Below are 16,170 nucleotides of genomic sequence, written 5' to 3' on the forward strand. Positions count from 1 at the left end.
GAAAAATCTAGTTTTTATATGTTTTATTTTGTTTGTAATTTTTATTTACTTTTGGTTTATTTATATATACCCTTTATCACCATTAAACCATGTAAGGACTGGATTTTACTCAGATTTTTAAAATCTCCTATTGGACCTATTGAGATTATTAGCATAATTGACAGTAAAAATCCAGTAAGTCATAACTATGTAAATAGGTATAGCCCTGTGATGATCAGTCCCTTTTTCTTTGTCTGAAATTTCTGCTCTGAATTCCTTAAATACTTCCAGTCATTTTTCTTGAAACCATTTTTGACTTTTCCAAGGGAGTTTGTATTTTGTGTAATTGCTATAATACTACTAATTTCCTATTAGGGCTATTGGTAATCCCTTTGGGCCTGTAATAATTTATTCAACAAAACATATATTAAGGACCAATAATCCTATCAATGTTGCTATCTAGGACAGCTTGGAACTCCTTTCTAGTGGCTTATGTATACTGTATAGTATTGTGAGCTGCCCTTTTATGTCTTGTCTTTACAAAAGATTACAAACTACTAAAAGATTTTTGTTTTATGCTGTTCTTAGGCTTCACAGTGTTTGGAAAAAAAAAAAATGCCTTATACAGTGATATTTACTTGTTTTTCTAATAAATTAATTCAGCCAAAGTGAAACATTTGCTTAGTTGATGAAATTTTGGTTCTAGGTGTTTGCTGAAGATGAATTGCTTTAGACTGTTTTTTCATGTTTTGTTTTTTCCCTTAAAGTAGACTTAATTCATTAGAAATGAGGATAGAAGAATTTATGTAGTTTTTGGTGGGTTTTTTTGTATGTGTGTCCTTAAAAATTTAGATTGAAACTTTATTAGTAAGTATTAGTGGTGTACTTTATTATTATTGCTTTTATCATTGATATTTGCTGAAGATTCATGATTTACACCTTTCTTTATCTTAGTCGCAAATTGAAGATTTAAATGAAAATATTTTAAAACTTAAAGAAGCTCTTAAAACAAGTAAAAACAGAGAAAACACACTAACTGATAATTTGAATGACTTAACCAATGAACTGCAAAATAAACAAAAAGCCTATGGTAAAGTGCTTAGAGAGAAAGATGCAGTTGATCAAGAGAATAATGAACTGAAGAGGCAAATTAAAAGATTAACCAGTGGATTACAGGTAATCTTATTTGTGATAATGTTTTGATTTACAATAAACAGGTAGTAGTTTATTTCCACTTTTTCATTTTATCTATAATATTTGCGAAGAGTTGACTCATTGGAAAAGACTCTGATGCTGGGAGGGATTGGGGGCAGGAGGAGAAGGGGACAACAGAGGATGAGATGGCTGGATGGCATCACTGACTCGATGGACGTGATTCTGAGTGAACTCCAGGAGTTGGTGATGGACAGGGAGGCCTGGCGTGCTGTGATTCATAGGGTCGCAAAGAGTCAGACACGACTGAGCGCCTGAACTGAACTGATAATATTTGCTGAAACTAGCTTTCAAATCACTTTGATTAATGTAGCCGCTAATTCCTTCAGTGACCTCTATTGTATTTGTAGTTTTAAAGTAGCATATCTTATTAAAATATAGAAGTAGTTACCATGTTATGCTTAAATATCAACAGTGTCATTTAGAAAGTATGGTTAGCTGTAGTCTCAAAGTTTCTACAGTTGGAATATTTATTGTGTATTTTGTTTGATACTTTTATGCTTGTTTAATGTAAAACTGCTGCAGCTATTGCTGCTCCTAAGTTGCTTTAGTCGTGTCCGACTCTGTGCGACCCCATAGACGGCAGCCCACCAGGCTCCCCCGTCCCTGGGATTCTCCAGGCAAGAACACTGGAGTGGGTTGCCATTGCCTTCTCCAATGCATGAAAGTGAAAAGGGAAAGTGAAATCACTCAGTCGTGTCCGACTCTTCGCGACCCCAACGACTGCAGCCTATCGGGCTCCTCTGTCCATGGGATTTTCCAGGCAAGAGTACTGGAATGGGGTGCCATTGCCTATATCTTGTTTTTTAGGGCAAACCTTTGATAGATAACAAACAAAGTTTAATTGAAGAACTCCAAAAGAAAATTAAAAAGCTAGAAAGCCAACTGGAAAGAAAGGTGGATGAAGCAGAAATGAAACCTATGAAAGAAAAGGTATGTGAAGAGATGTACTGATATGTTTAAGGCAGTGATAGTTAAATGTGTAGTTGAAGACTAGATAATTTGTTCATCTGTGGACCTGATACATATACCATAAGTGGTACTGGGTAACATAGAGGCATTCAAGACAAGTGTCTGTCCTTTAGGAATTTACTAGTCTACTTGAAGAGATACCAGTAAGTCTTCATCAGAAATTACTCTTCTTTCTGACATTACAGTACATCCAAAATGCCTTTATACCCTATGTATTCAGCTGTATTTATCACTTTTCCCAGTGTAATTGTTTATATAGATTGGTTTGTACAGACCTTTGGGAAAGAAATCTGGGCATTTTTATCCTTACTTCTTGACCCAGATGTGTCCTATTTAATCCTTCAGTGGACTGGATTATTATTTCAGAGTAAATAGAGGGACTTGGATATATTCAGTGTTTACAGTAACAGTCAATAACCAACCCACTCATAAATTGATTCTGTAGTGTGAAAATAGCCTGAAATTTTCTTACAAGTTAACTAGTATTTTGTAGTAAAAAAATTACTGATAGAAATAGTCCAAAGAAGAACTCAAATTGGTTAAAATCCATGTAATTAAACTTGTAAATAATTTGTTATTACTTACAGAGTGCCAGAGAAGAAGTAATTCGGTGGGAAGAAGGTAAAAAATGGCAAACCAAAATAGAGGGAATTCGAAACAAGTTAAAAGAGAAAGAGGGGGAAGTCTATATTCTAACAAAGCAGTTGACTACTTTGAAGGATCTTTTTGCCAAGTGAGTTTAATGTAAAACTAATTAATTATGTATACTTTTTCATTTACCTGAAAGTTACATAGTTTTTGTGTACGTGCTAAAATGAGAAATTCTCTAGCTTTATCATTTATTATCTATATTTCACTTTTTATTTTTTTTTAAATATGCGTTAAATATATTTTAACAATTTCTAAGTGAAATTTCTTTAATTTAGCTCATAGCAAATAGAGAATGATCTGGTTTTTGTACATACGTACGTCTTATAATAAGGAAGCTACAATTTAATAAATTGAACAAGCCAAACAGTGGATGGTACATTTTCATGATTCTGTATTAAATCCCACAGAGCTGATAAAGAGAAACTTACCCTGCAAAGGAAACTAAAAACAACTGGCCTGACTGTTGATCAGGTTATGGCAGTGCGAGTGTTGGAGTCAGAAAAAGAGTTAGAAGAATTAAAAAAGAGAAATCTTGACTTAGAAAATGACTTATCATATATGAGGTAAGCTAATACATTAAAATGCAGAAGCATATAACCATACATATACCATAAGTGGTACTGGGTAACATAGAGAAGTTCAAGACAATTCCTTTAGGAATTTACTAGTCTACTTGAAGAGACAGCAGTAACTCTTAGTCAGAAATTACTAAGCATGGCCCCGCACATCAGAACTAGACCAGGTTTCCACCACAGTCAGTCTCTCGCATTAGGAAGCTTCCAGAAGCCCCTTATCCTTATCCCTCAAAGGGCAGACAGAATGAAAACCACAATCACAGAAAACTAATCAAACTGATTACATGGACCGCAAACTTGTCTAACTCAATGAAACTATGAGCCATGCCATGCAGCGCCACTCAAGACAGACCAGTCAAGGTGGAGAGCTCTGACAAAACATGCTCCACTGGAGAAGTCAGTGGCAAACCACTTCAGTATTCTTGCCTTGAGAACCCTATGAATAGTATGACAAGGCAAAACGATAGGACACTGAAAGATGAACTGCCCAGGTTGGTAGGTGCCCATATGCTACTGGAAAAGAACAAAGAAATAACACCAGAAAGAATGAAGAGACAGAGTCAAAGCGAAAACAACGCCCAGTTGTGGATGTGACTGGTGATGGAAGTAAAGTCTGATGCTGTAAGAAACAATATTGGATAGGAACCTGGAATGTTAGGTCCACGAATCAAGCTACATTAGAAGCGGTCAAACGGAAATACAAAGGGTGTACATCAACATTCTAGGAATCAGTGAACTAAAATGGACTGGAATGGGTGAATTTAACTCAGATAACCATTATATCTACTACTGTGAGCATGAATCCCTTAGAAGAAATAGAGTAGCCATCATAGTCAACAAAAGAGTCCAAAATGCAGTACTTGGCTGCAATCTCAAAAACGACAGATTGATCTCTGTTCGTTTCCAAGGCAAACCATTCAATATCACAGTAATCCAAGTGTGTGCCCTAACAAATAATGTTGAAGAAGTTGAAGTTGACCGTTTCTATGAATACCTACAAGACCTTCTAAAACTAACACCCAAAAAAGATGTCCTTTTCATTATAGGGGACTGGAATGCAAAATTAGGAAGTCAAGAGATACCTGGAGTGACAGGGAAGTTTGGCTTTGGAGTACAGAATGAAGCAGGACAAAGGCTAACAGTTTTGCCAAGGGAACACACTGGTCATAGCAAACACCCTCTTCCAACAACACTAGAGAAGACTTTACACATGGACATCACTAGATGGTCAGTACCGAAATCAGATTGATTATATTCTTTGCAGCCAAAGATGGAGAAGCTCTATACAGTCAGCAAAAACAAGACTGGGAGCTGACTGTGGCTCAGATCATGACTACCTTATTGCCAAATTCAGACTGAAATTGAAGAAAGTAGGGAAAACCACTAGACCATTCAGGTATGACCTAAATCAAATCCCTTACGATTATACAGTGGAAGTGATAAATAGATTCAAGGGATTAGATCTGATAGAGTGCCTGAAGAACTATGGACGGAGGTTCATGACATTGTACAGGAGGCAGTGATCAAGACCATCCCCAAGAAAAATGCAAAAAAGGCAAAATGGTTGTCTGAGAAGGCCTTACAAATAGCTGTGAAAAGAAGAGAAATGAAAGGCAAAGGAGAAAAGTAAAGATATACCCATTTGAATGCAGAGCTCCAAACTATAGCATGGAGAGATAAGAAAGCCTTCCTCAGTGATCAATGCAAAGAAATAGAGGAAAACAACAGAATGGGAAAGACTAGAGATCTCTTCAGGAAAATTAGAGATACCAAGGGAACATATCATGTAAAGATGGGCACAATAAAGGACAGATATAGTATGAACCTAACAGAAGCAGAAGATATTAAGAGGTGGCAAGAATACACAGAAGAACTATACAAAAAAGATCTTCATGACCCAGATAACCATGATGGTGTGATCATTCACCTAGAGCCAGACATCCTGGAATGCAAAGTCAAGTGGGATTAGGAAGCATCACTATGAACAAAGCTAATGGAGGTGATGGAATTCCAGTTGAGTTATTTCATATCCTAAAATACGATGCTATTAAAGTGCTGCACTCAATATGCCAGCAAATTTAGGAAACTCAGCAGTGGCCCCAGTTCTGGAAAAGGTCAGTTGTCATTCCAGTCCCAAAGAAAGGCAATGCCAAAGAATGTTCAGACTCCCACACAATTGCACTCATCTCACATGCTAGCAAAGTAATGCTCAAAATTCTGCAAGTGAGGCTTCAACAGCACATGAACCAGGAACTTCCAGATGTTCAAGCTGGATTCAGAAAAGGCAGAGGAACCATAGATCAAATTGCTAACATCTGTTGGATCACACATAAAGCCAGAGATTTCCAGAAAAACATCTACTTCTGATTTATTAACTATGCCAAAGTCTTTGACTGCATGGATCACAACAAACTGTCCAAAATTCTTAAAATGATGGGAATACCAAACCTCCTTACCTACCTCCTGAGAAATGTGTTTGTAGGTCAAGAAGCCACAGTTAGATCTGGACATGGAGCAACAGACTGGTTCCAGATAGGGAAAGGGCTACATCAAGGTTGATATTGTCCCCCTGCTTATTTAACTTATATGCATGTGAAATGCCAGGCTGAATGAAGCACAATCTGGAATCAAGATTGCCAGGAGAAATATCAATAACCTCAGATATGCATATGACACCACCCTTATGGCAGAAAGCGAAGAAGAACTAAAGAGCCTCTTGATGAAAGAGAGTGAAAAAGTTGACTTAAAACTCAACATTCAGCAAACTAAGATCATGGCATCCGGTCCCATAACTTCATGGCAAATAGGTGGGGAAACAATGGAAACAGGAAGAGGCTTTATTTTTGGGTGCTCCAAAATCACTGCACATGGTCACTGCAGCCATGAAATTAAAAGACGCTTGCTCCTTGGAAGAAAAGCTATGGCCAACCTAGATAGCATATTAAAAAGCTGAGACATTACTTTGCCAACAAAGTTCCATCTAGTCAACGCTTTGGTTTTCCCAGTAGTCATATATGGATGTGAGAGTTGGACCAATAAGAAAACCGAGCGCCGAAGAATTGATGCTTTTGAACTGTGGTGTTGGAGAAGACTCTTGAGAGTCCCTTGGACTGCATGGAGATCCAACCAGTCCATCCTAAAGGAAATCAGTCCTGAATATTCATTGGAAGGACTGATGTTGAAGCTGAAACTCCAGTAGTTTGGCCACCTGATGTGAAGAACTGACTCATTAGAAAAGACCCTGAGCTGAGAAAGATTGAAGGCGGGAGGAGAAGGGGACAACAGAGGAAGAGATTGTTGGATGACGTCACCAACTCGATGGATATGAGTTTGAGGACGCTTTAGGAGTTGATGATGGACAGGGAAGCCTTATGTGCTGCAGTCAATGGGATCTCAAAGAGTCAGACACGGCTGAGTGACTGAACTGAACTGAAAATGTTTTATCTTAAGCTTGAGTTCTGGTTTTTCTTTTCCCATGTGAGTAGAGATGTTTCTGGTTCTTTTTACATCACATAATACAGATTATATTATTGAGCTTCTGAACATTATATTCTGCAACTCTGGATCTTGATTGAATTCTGTGGAAAATGCAGTATTTTTGTTTTACCAGGTCTAGATAGTCTCTGGAGAAGGAAATGGCACCCCACTCCAGTACTCTTGCCTGGAAAATCCCATGGGCGGAGGAGTCTGGTAGGCTGCAGTCCATGGGAACGCGAAGAGTTGGACACGACTGAGCGACTTCACTTTCTCTTTTCACTTTCATGCATTGGAGAAGGAAATGGCAACCCACTCCAGTGTTCTTGCCTGGAGAATCCCAGGGACGGGGGAGCCTGGTGGGCTCCCGTCTGTGGGGTCGCACAGAGTTGGACACGACTGAAGCAACTTAGCAGATAGGCTCAGCCTCATTTTTTAACCTGCTTTCTGTGGGCTGTGGTTCCAGTACCATTTTCAAAACTTTTACAGTGCTCTTTTGCTTTGTTCTGCCTGAGCACTTCCCTATTGACAGTCTGGTATGTCGGCTGTCTTCTGTTAGGTCAGTTCTCAGATTCTTTAATGTTCAGATTAGGATCAGATGCATACATGCGTGCTCAGGAGTGAGCTCAGTACTTCATTAACTACTTTATAAGATTCCTTTCTAGAGCTCTTTCCTTCTGTCATCTCACTGATGCATTTGGTTTCCTCGGGCTCCCCTTTTTGGTTGTTATTGTTTCATCACTAAGTCGTGTCCAGTTCTTTACAACACCGTGAACTGTAGCCCACCAGGATCCTCTTTCCATGGGATTTCCCAGGCAGGAATACTGGAATGGGTTGCCATTTCCTCCTCCAGGGGATCTTCCTGACCCAGGGATTGAACTTGTGTCTCTTGCATCACAGGCAGATTCTTTAATGCTGAGCCACCAGGGAAGCCCCCCTTTTTGGTCTCTAGGGCAAAAGACCTGAGGCTTTAGTTGCCCGTTATACTGTGCACTTCAGCCATTGTGCTCTTGTCTGCATCTAAGCCAGCAGCAGGAGAGCAAAAAAGGGGACATGTGGTGGTGGGGTCCCTACTTTGCCTTCCCCCTTTACTAATCACAGCTCTACCAATTGGAGGAGATTCCTCTCCCTAAAAATTTCGGCTCCTTTGAATTTCCTTTGCAGCCTTTGCCACCACTGCCTTGGGATTGCCTGAGGGTTGAGATAGGAGAGTGCATAGGAGAGAAAAATAAGGAGGGATTTTTGCAGTGCCTAAGAGTATTAAGTGTTCTTAAGGGCCCTTGCTCCTGCTGAAGCTAGAACTTGAAGCTTTGCTGATGCTCATCTTCATGTTTCAAGCTGTGTTGTATTGAGGCTAGGAAATACTAGAGGAAAGGAAGAGGTAAATTCATCACCTGTGTGCTGATATTTCAAATTCCAGAACTTTATCCCAGTCTGTAAAATATTTACTTTTTAAAGTCCTCATGAGCTACCTATATTCCATTTCCTTCCCTCCTAAATGATTGTTTCTTAAAGTCTTCAGAATTTTCCTTGATGGTGAAGAACAAAGTGATTGAAAATTTTTTCTTCGCTTTGACACCTGTTAGAGCCACTGTCTGGATCTAGCTTCCTTGTTTTTCTTAGTCTAAGCATATATTCAGAATAAAACCAAATCCTTTTATTCTTCTTTGCAGTTTTCAGAAGGATCAAAATATTTTACTTTTGAAACCTTCTAATACTTTTAGATATTTAATAGCTTCTTTTCTAGTATGAGCAGTATGACTCTATGTAGGCTGAAATAATTGAGAAGACTTTATAAAAGAGAACTTCAACTTGTCTTCTCTCTCAGTTCAAATGTGAATTTCTGAATTTTATGAATCACATGTAGCTATTAAAGGGAGAAAGGACATTCCAAGAAAATAGAACCCTAGCAGAGACATAGGGGCAGAAGTGATCTTTCTTGTGTGGGTAAGAGTGGATGTATTTTCCTCAGTAAGGGAAAACTCGTGGACAGCTGTGTTGAACAGATGTGATTGTGCCAGATAGTGGAGGGCCTTGTATATCATGCAGATGAGTATGAACTGAAAAAATAGATTATCTGGCACCACTAAGAACCTATTAAAATCCTTGAACTTTTTGAGAAGCACATGAATGTCATGAAATTATTATGTGATGTTTTAAAAATAGTAGGTATTTTTATTCAGTTATCTTACACAATCCCAAAATAGATGTATGTTCTTTACAAATGTTAATGCGTTTCTTTAAATCAAAATACGCTTTTTAACTCTTACTTTAAAGGAGGCCAGCCATGAAATCGTCTGTAGAGGATCATTTTATAGGATAGTCATATCCCAATTTAATTTTTGTATAGTTTTGAAGTTTTGTAGAATTTAAAATACAGTGTTAAAAATATATTTTTCTATATTTTAATGTAATAAAACAGAAAAGAGTTGGCAGTTTGAATAATAAAGAGTCTGTGATTATTGTTCATAGGTCTCATCAAGCTCTTCCTCGAGATTCTGTTATAGAAGACTTACATTTGCAAAATAAATACCTCCAAGAAAAACTTCATGCTTTAGAAAAGCAGCTTTCAAAGGATGCATATTCTCGGCCTTCAGTAAGTGCATATCTTTTCATTGTTTTAATTCTAAAGTTTAAAAGTGAAATAACTTCTGCCTTTATCTGACTAGAAATAGTAGATCCTTCTCATTAATATTAATATAATAAATCCAGCTTTTGTTTTTACTTGGTAAAGATATATGTTTTCTTTAATTCTTTTTACATAATATAAATTTGTGGTTCTTATGCTTTGCATAAAGGTTCATTACAAATGATTTCTGTAGATTTTAAATGTAGTTATGAGTTCTGTTGTGACAAGAACACATAGATAAATTAGGAAGATACATTATAACATTGTATCCATTTATGTGTGTGATACATTTCTAGTGTGTCTTTATAAAGTCTGATCAATGTAGAATTATTTGTTGTATCTTATTTTAAAACACTTGTGTGTTATATTTTTATTATTTTTTTCCTTTTCCTGTTTCTTTTCTTCTGTCTGCTTCAAGCAGAATGTGTTATGTGACACAACTACACTTTCTCCTCTTGCTGCCAGTGTTAATAAATACAGGCATAATATTTTTCACAAAAAGAACACTTTACACAGGAAACAAAACAATCGCATAACAGAACTCAGAATTAAAAATAAGAAAGAAATAGATGTTAGTGCCAACTTACATCATCAGGTACCTAGACATAATCTACAGTATTACAGTAATGAAGAAAAACACGAAGCAGAAGATATTGTAGATCCTACGGAGTTAAATAAATCAGAGTCAAGAACAAACAATACATCAAGTCCATTTAGGTCAACTGAAGGTACCTTGACTGATTTTAACCCCAATTTTGAAAATGATCCAAATTCTAAAGTTCAGAAAATTAATCAAGACTGTTGTGAAAATGATGAGCAGAAAGATAAAAACAGGGAAGAGAAAGCTAAGCAAGATGAGAAAGAAAAGGGACACCTAACTGAAGAAGTGAGTCACAGCAAGCACACGGATCCAGCAGAAGCTTCTGGGGAGGACTGTGGCTGGGCCACAGGGGTGGCTGCACTGAATCAGTGTGCTGAGGAGGGTGCACAGGCCCACCCTGAAACCAATGCGCCAGGCCAGCCAAGAAATGAAGCGGCCCAGCTCTGAGTACATGGCAGTCCTTTATTTCTCTGTTGGCTGAGTTTTCTTAGAGCAAGTAGCATATGCGTATGGTACAAATGGAAACAAATTGTGTCAGATTTGTAAAAAATATTAACTGTTAATAAACTTCTTAAACCCCAATATTTGACTGGTTCCTACTAAAACTTAGTGGTTGTGCATTTCTCTAATTCATTTGTGTATTCTCTGTTTTACTACTGGTATTCACTTAAAAAGTATTAGATAACCGAATAACAAAAATAAGGCCCTCTAGAAGTGTTTTGCCTTAGAAATTCCTAATTCAGCATGTTGTAAAATCTCACTACAAGTCAAATTTCACTACAGGGAAAATATTAATAAAAATCTGTTATGATGCTCTGTAACATTCTAATATACATAGCAAGTTCCTTTGATGATCTTTTTGCTTTGTATTATAACAGATACTTTTTTATATATAATGAGAAAAGGGAGTTTATTTGTATTGCTTAGGTATAGTTCTCACAATACTCTGCAGAGAATTATTTCTGTTTTACTTGGGAAGCTTGGAGAAACATCTCTAGTGATCAAGAAGATGCAGAACTAGGATTTATATGGAGGTCTAATTCTACAGTTAATGAACTTTCTACATATGCTCTACTTTTGGTCAATTTATATGGCAGTCCAGAGTAAGAAGTTCATTCCGAGTTGAAATCAAATAGCATTCATTCATTTGTTCTTTCCTTTCCACCTTGGATATTCTAGTTACCTAAGTCCTCTTAAATTAGACATTTAAATTAAAAGAAAATGGGAAAAAATGACTTAATTCTTATTTCCTTTTTCAGGCATTTTTCACTTGATAATAAGTAATTGAGAATTTGAGACTTCCCTGTGTATTATCTCTAAGTCCCATCCCCTAAGAACTTGACTTTTAGCAGTGTATACCTTTTAATAAGATTCTCCTTCTACAGAACAATTTGTAAGTCTCCCTGAAATTGATTACACAAGAATTTTGTTTATTTTACTTTTATAGATGAGTTTACTAGAATTTTTTCCCCCAAAATTTAAACAATTTCAGCTAGCACTTTTGTTTTCTGAGAATAGGAAGAAAAAAATGATCCACATTCACTTACTTGAATAATTGCATCTGTATTTTAGTGAGGAGAACTGTTGAAAAACTATCTTCATGTAAGATCAGATAGAATTAGTCTTTCCTGTGGGTGAAATGTATTATGTTTTATATCTATCAGTCAGGGGTACTGATTATCATTTATTAAATTGCTATTGTAGACTGAAGAGATGAAGTAAGGGAAACAGAAGGGCTCAGGGATAGGAAACTACAGCTTGCCATGTCTGAAGAGACCTTAAACCATATCAGTGCCTTCACTTGTGAGATGTAGAAACAGAGGACCTTACAGGGGTTGGTTTTGCTTAGTGTTAACCTTAATAGTTACAGTTGGAGAAGGCAAGGGCACCCCACTCCAGTACTCTTGCCTGGAAAATCCCATGGACGGAGGAGCCTGGTAGGCTGCGTTCCATGGGGTCGCACAGAGTCAGACACGACTGAGCGACTTCACTTTCCTCACTTTAACCTTAATAGTAGTAGAACCAGAATGTAGACTTGGATTATCTGACAAAGTACGAACATATTGCTGTAGTTTACTGACACCATGAAACATGTCTGTCTGCTTTTGCTTGCCACTGTGTATGTTCGTATGGACACACCTTCTCTCAGACAGAAATCAGGTGGATGCATGCAGTGTTTCTGCCAGTGTTGTGTTGTGTTATATGCTCTCAGCTCAGAATCTCTTTACTTTTCTATATCCTATTCTCTAATTTCTTTACTTTAACTCTGTTTTACCTAAGAAAACTTACTCTTTTTTTTACTTTTTTTTTAACCAAAGAGTGAAAGTGTCAGAATGTATTTAACCTACTGCTAATTCAGATGTTACAGAGCCAGGTATAATAAATGTATTTACAGAATATTATACCTTAATAATGATGTATATAAGCATATAATATGATGATCATAATAATGTCTCTGGAATTACTGACTTGATAGTTAACCAAGCCAAGAGAATAGAATGGGAGAGAAAAAACTAAAACTAAAACTGTTCTGAGTGCTTTCACAACATTATCTCATATAATGCTCTTTAACAGTCTTATAAGTGGTAAAAAGTAACCAAACACAGATTTCTCTTTCAAATAATGTACAGTTTAGAATGAGAAATAAATATGAACATGGATAATAACCCCCCAAGGTGGATTCATGCCAAAACAAATGCAAATAAAGTGTTACTGGATTTCAGAGGAGGGAGTGATTATTTTAGCTCCAGGAATGAGGAATAGCTTTCTAAAGGAGGAAGGAATTGAGGCACTTTTTGTAGGCTTGTGTATTCATCTGCTATGGCAACCATAACAGAACACCACGGAGTTGATGGCTTAAGCAACAGAAATTTATTCTCACAGTTCTGAAAATCAGAAGTCCAAAATCAAGGTATTGGCAGAGTTGATTTCTTCTTTAGTCTTTGGGGAAAGGGTCCCTTCTTCTGGCTCATAGATGGCTAGCTTCTCCTGGTCTCTATAGTTACTCCCTTCTGTCTGTGTGTCAAATTTTGTTTTTGTGTGAGTACATCAGACATTGGATTAAGGCCCACCCTAGTGACCCTTTTTATCTTAATTATCTTATAGCCTGAAAAGGCCCTATCTCCAAATAAAGTCATTTGAGGTACTGGGAATTAGAACTTAAACATACGAATTTGGGGGTTTGATGGGGGTTGGGGCACAATGCAATCTATAACAGTCAGATAACAATAATATTTTATTGTGGACTGAAAGAACCACAAATTATATGTGTGGACATCATTAAATCATATTGACTTTGTTTTCTGTATTAATTTCAAGAGACTGATTACCTTTTGTGAGTTTGTTTATGGTTGTTTTCTCTAGAGCTCTCCAATTTTCTCATTCTTTTGAGGAATAGCGTTCCCTTTTAGCATAGTGTTTTCTTACCCAGCATGTCTTATGCAGCTTTTATTTGCTACACCTTAAAAATACTCCTAACTTCATTTTCCTGAAGACTTCAGGAATAGATTCAGATGATCATTATCAAAGAGAACAGGAGCTCCAGAGGGAAAACTTGAAGTTGTCATCCGAAAATATTGAACTCAAATTTCAGCTTGAACAAGCAAATAAAGATTTGCCAAGATTAAAGGTAAATTTAATATTCTTTATTATAGTTAGAAAATCTAATGCCTGAAAACCTTTTTCTCCCTACTTAATTGTTATGTTTACTATGTTAGCTTATGAAGAAGCCAGAAACTCATATTCATAAAATATGGTAGCGTTTACACTTTCTACATTCACTCATGTAACAGTTATTTGTTGAGGGCCTTCTTTGTATCAGGTACTCTTCTATGTGCTGGGAAACAGCCATCAGAAAAATTCTTGCACTTGTAGAGCTTATATTCCAGCAAGAAGGCTCATAATAGGTAAACATCAGTATATTGTATGTCAGCTGATGTTAAATGCTAAAAAAAAAGCACGGTTTGTGTGTGTGTGTGCATGTGTGTGCGTTGGATAGGGGTATAGTTGACCCTTGAACTACAAGGGTCCATTTATATGGGGATATTTTTCAGTAGTAAACACTGCTGTTTTACCTGATCCATGGTTGGTTGAATCCATGAATGCAGAGAAACTGCAGATATAGAGGACTGACTATAAGTTATATCTCCACATTGTTTAGCAGTCAACAGTATATGGGATTGCTCTTTAAAATACAGTAGTAAGGGGAGGCCTTATTAATAAAATGATATTTTAGCAGAGAACTAGGGGACAGGTAAGGAAGTGGGTCATACAGATACTAGAAAAAGAATTCCAGACAACAGAAGTGGCAAGTTCAAATGCTGTGTGTGTGGCAAGATGATAGTTGGTGTGTTTAATTAACAGTTACCACATTTCAAAATATTCGGATAAAAAAGTAATAAAATATTAGGGTAGCTCTTAAAATATAAAGTCTTTAAAAAATGTTTAGGATGATTGTCTCTGTTAGAAATTTTACTTTATATTTATAATAAATTTATTTTTGGTTTTTGAAATCTTATCCTATTTATTGGAGTCTTTTTCTCGACTGACTGTTTCTGTTTTTTTAACTTAGAATATTAGCAACGTGTTAATACCACTGGTAATAGTATAATTAACCTATGTCCTATTTCTTATTCTGGTTTTTACACTGTTAGAACTAGTGTCAGAAGAGCAATTGTTTATTTCTTTGTACCATGTGGATATGGTTCTAAATATGTAATTTATGGGACAGTTAAAATCAGAAGTTCTGAACTCAAATTTATTATTGTGTACTAAGGCGGTAATGAGGGACAGGGAGGCCTGGTGTGCTGCAGTCCACGGGGTCGCCAAGAGTTGGTTATGACTGAGCGACTGAACTGAACTGAAGTAATAATGTAGGAAATATATATTTAAATCCATATATAATATCTCTTGTATTAGTACACTTTACTTAAACATATGTCACAGTTCAAAATCCTCTCATTGATAGGAAGATCCACTTGTTTACTTAAGCTATACAGTTGAAGAGATTGGTAGTTAAGATGATTTGCTTTTCCTTATCAGTGACTACAGCTGTGTTAAACAGTTACATGTTTCTTTAATATTCTAGAATCAGGTAAGAGACTTGAAGGAAATGTGTGAATTTCTGAAGAAAGAAAAAGCAGAAGTAGAGCGGAAACTTGGCCACGTTAGAGGGGTGAGTGTGCGAGAGTATACCACATGTTGGTTTTAGCTTCAGAAAGGATAAGCTGGAAGTGAGAATAAAAGGTTGGATATGTCATAGCAGCATTGATATGCCTTTACTAGTGCCTTTAGTTTCAGTTATGTTCTGCTGCATGCACAGGGTAAAACATCACTAAGCTTTCTCTTTGTTTCAAGTTAATAAATTTCATCATCTGTCACATCTTACATGCTTTTTATTCCACTTGGACTCTATACCGTCTCTTTTTTCTTTGCATCTCCCTCCACACCTTGAAAACATTTAACTTCCAGGAATCTTCCTTCTTCTATTCATTGAGGTAACTACTAACTGCTTCTTGGTCTGATTCTAACATTTTGTAACTACTTTTTATGCTATTCATGGCAGCTTCTTAGTTATAATGCTAATATACTAATGTTGGGTTTAAGCTGTTACTTATTAGCTGCATGACTTTAGGAATATCAAATTCTCTAAGTGTTGATTTTCTTGTATGTAAAGTGAAGATTGTAATTCCTGTTTCATAAGGTTATTATAATGAGTTGAAGTAATACAAACTTTGGCTTCAAATGTTAGGAATCAACAATGAGTTTAATAATAAACCTCTTGTATTATTGGTACTTTATACTGTACTTTCTAAAATATTTGGTTAAATAAAAAGTTAACATTCTTTCCTAGTCTGGTAGAAGTGGAAAGACAATCCCAGAACTAGAAAAAACCATTGGTTTAATGAAAAAAGTAGTCGAAAAAGTCCAAAGGGAAAATGAACAACTGAAAAAAGCATCAGGAATATTGACCAGTGAAAAAATGGCTAATATTGAGATGGAAAATGAAAAGTTGAAGGTAATATTCTTAATGCCATTTGTACAGAATGTTATACTGATACAATTTTTATTAATTTTTA

The 16,170-nt window shown here is 36.4% G+C and overlaps 1 protein-coding gene across 9 annotated transcripts in view; it reads left to right on the forward strand.

Moving 5' to 3' along the window:
• Nucleotides 1-16,170, forward strand: part of CEP290 (centrosomal protein 290) — a 95,226-nt gene that overhangs the window by 65,128 nt on the left and 13,928 nt on the right. For 8 of the 9 annotated variants that reach the window (XR_011464254.1, XM_070370952.1, XM_070370951.1 and 5 more), the window contains exons 39-46: nt 934-1,155; nt 2,002-2,124; nt 2,751-2,896; nt 3,222-3,377; nt 9,336-9,459; nt 13,587-13,721; nt 15,180-15,266; nt 15,945-16,109. Coding sequence is in view for 7 of the 9 variants with exons in the window: in XM_070370952.1 (XP_070227053.1) it covers nt 934-1,155; nt 2,002-2,124; nt 2,751-2,896; nt 3,222-3,377; nt 9,336-9,459; nt 13,587-13,721; nt 15,180-15,266; nt 15,945-16,109 (1,158 nt within the window). In the remaining 2 variants the exon portion in view is untranslated. Of the gene's footprint in view, nt 1-933; nt 1,156-2,001; nt 2,125-2,750; nt 2,897-3,221; nt 3,378-9,335; nt 9,460-9,913; nt 13,005-13,586; nt 13,722-15,179; nt 15,267-15,944; nt 16,110-16,170 lie in introns of those variants that run through there. The other variant, XR_011464255.1, reaches the window with a different exon arrangement.

This window comes from Bos mutus, chromosome 5, assembly GCF_027580195.1.
Source record: "Bos mutus isolate GX-2022 chromosome 5, NWIPB_WYAK_1.1, whole genome shotgun sequence".
Lineage (NCBI taxonomy): Eukaryota > Metazoa > Chordata > Mammalia > Artiodactyla > Bovidae > Bos > Bos mutus.